Genomic DNA, 590 nt, shown 5'->3' with positions numbered 1-590 from the left:
GAGGTTCCATGATGAAGAGCGCCACGATGATGCCCAGCTGAATCAAGATCAGGATGAAGGCGATGACCAGCTGGGCGCAGGCGCTCATGAAACGAGGCTTCTTGGTGCAGATCTTCTTCTTGCTGCCCGCAAGGATGCGAGCAATGCGATTGGTTTTGGTGACCAGAGCGGAGTAGCTCATGGCGGGCGAGAGCCCTATTCCCAACCTCTGCAAGTAACAGTAGGCCACGTGCGGTTTGGCGATGAGGCAGAACGTACACAGGTACCCCAAACAGATGCCAGCCAGGATGATGAAGCACAGCTCTCTGCTGGAGGACTTCACCACCGGCGTATCGTGGAACCTGATGAAGACTAAAGTGACGAAGATGGTAGCGAGCAGGCCAAGGCAGGCGAAGACCACAGCTGCGATCGGCTCAGGATCTCCCCACAGAAGGTACTGCACCGGGATTGGCTCACAGCCTGAGGGACATGAATTTGAAAAGACGTTAATGTAATTACTAGTAATTACAAATGAACACATTCATTTGGTGCGATTTATTATGGAAAAAAGAATGTTAAAATTATTAATGCATTTAACACCCAGACCTGTA

The 590-nt window shown here is 50.5% G+C and overlaps 1 protein-coding gene across 1 annotated transcript in view; it reads right to left on the bottom strand.

Moving 5' to 3' along the window:
* The window catches only part of LOC107577485 (metabotropic glutamate receptor 5-like), a gene marked incomplete at both ends in the record, with an annotated part of 4,741 nt that extends 4,282 nt beyond the window's left edge, over positions 1-459 (bottom strand). Inside the window, one exon of the mRNA XM_016263553.1 lies at positions 3-459. Within this exon, the coding sequence (XP_016119039.1) occupies positions 3-459 (457 nt within the window). The remainder of the gene's footprint in view (positions 1-2) is intronic.
* Between the last annotated feature and the right edge of the window lie 131 nt (positions 460-590).

The sequence above is a fragment of the Sinocyclocheilus grahami genome, unplaced genomic scaffold, assembly GCF_001515645.1.
Source record: "Sinocyclocheilus grahami isolate Dianchi unplaced genomic scaffold, SAMN03320097.WGS_v1.1 scaffold6193.1, whole genome shotgun sequence".
Taxonomy (NCBI): Eukaryota; Metazoa; Chordata; class Actinopteri; order Cypriniformes; family Cyprinidae; genus Sinocyclocheilus; species Sinocyclocheilus grahami.
The sequence above is the reverse complement of the archived record's forward strand: the minus strand, read 5'-3'. Positions and strand labels throughout refer to the sequence as shown.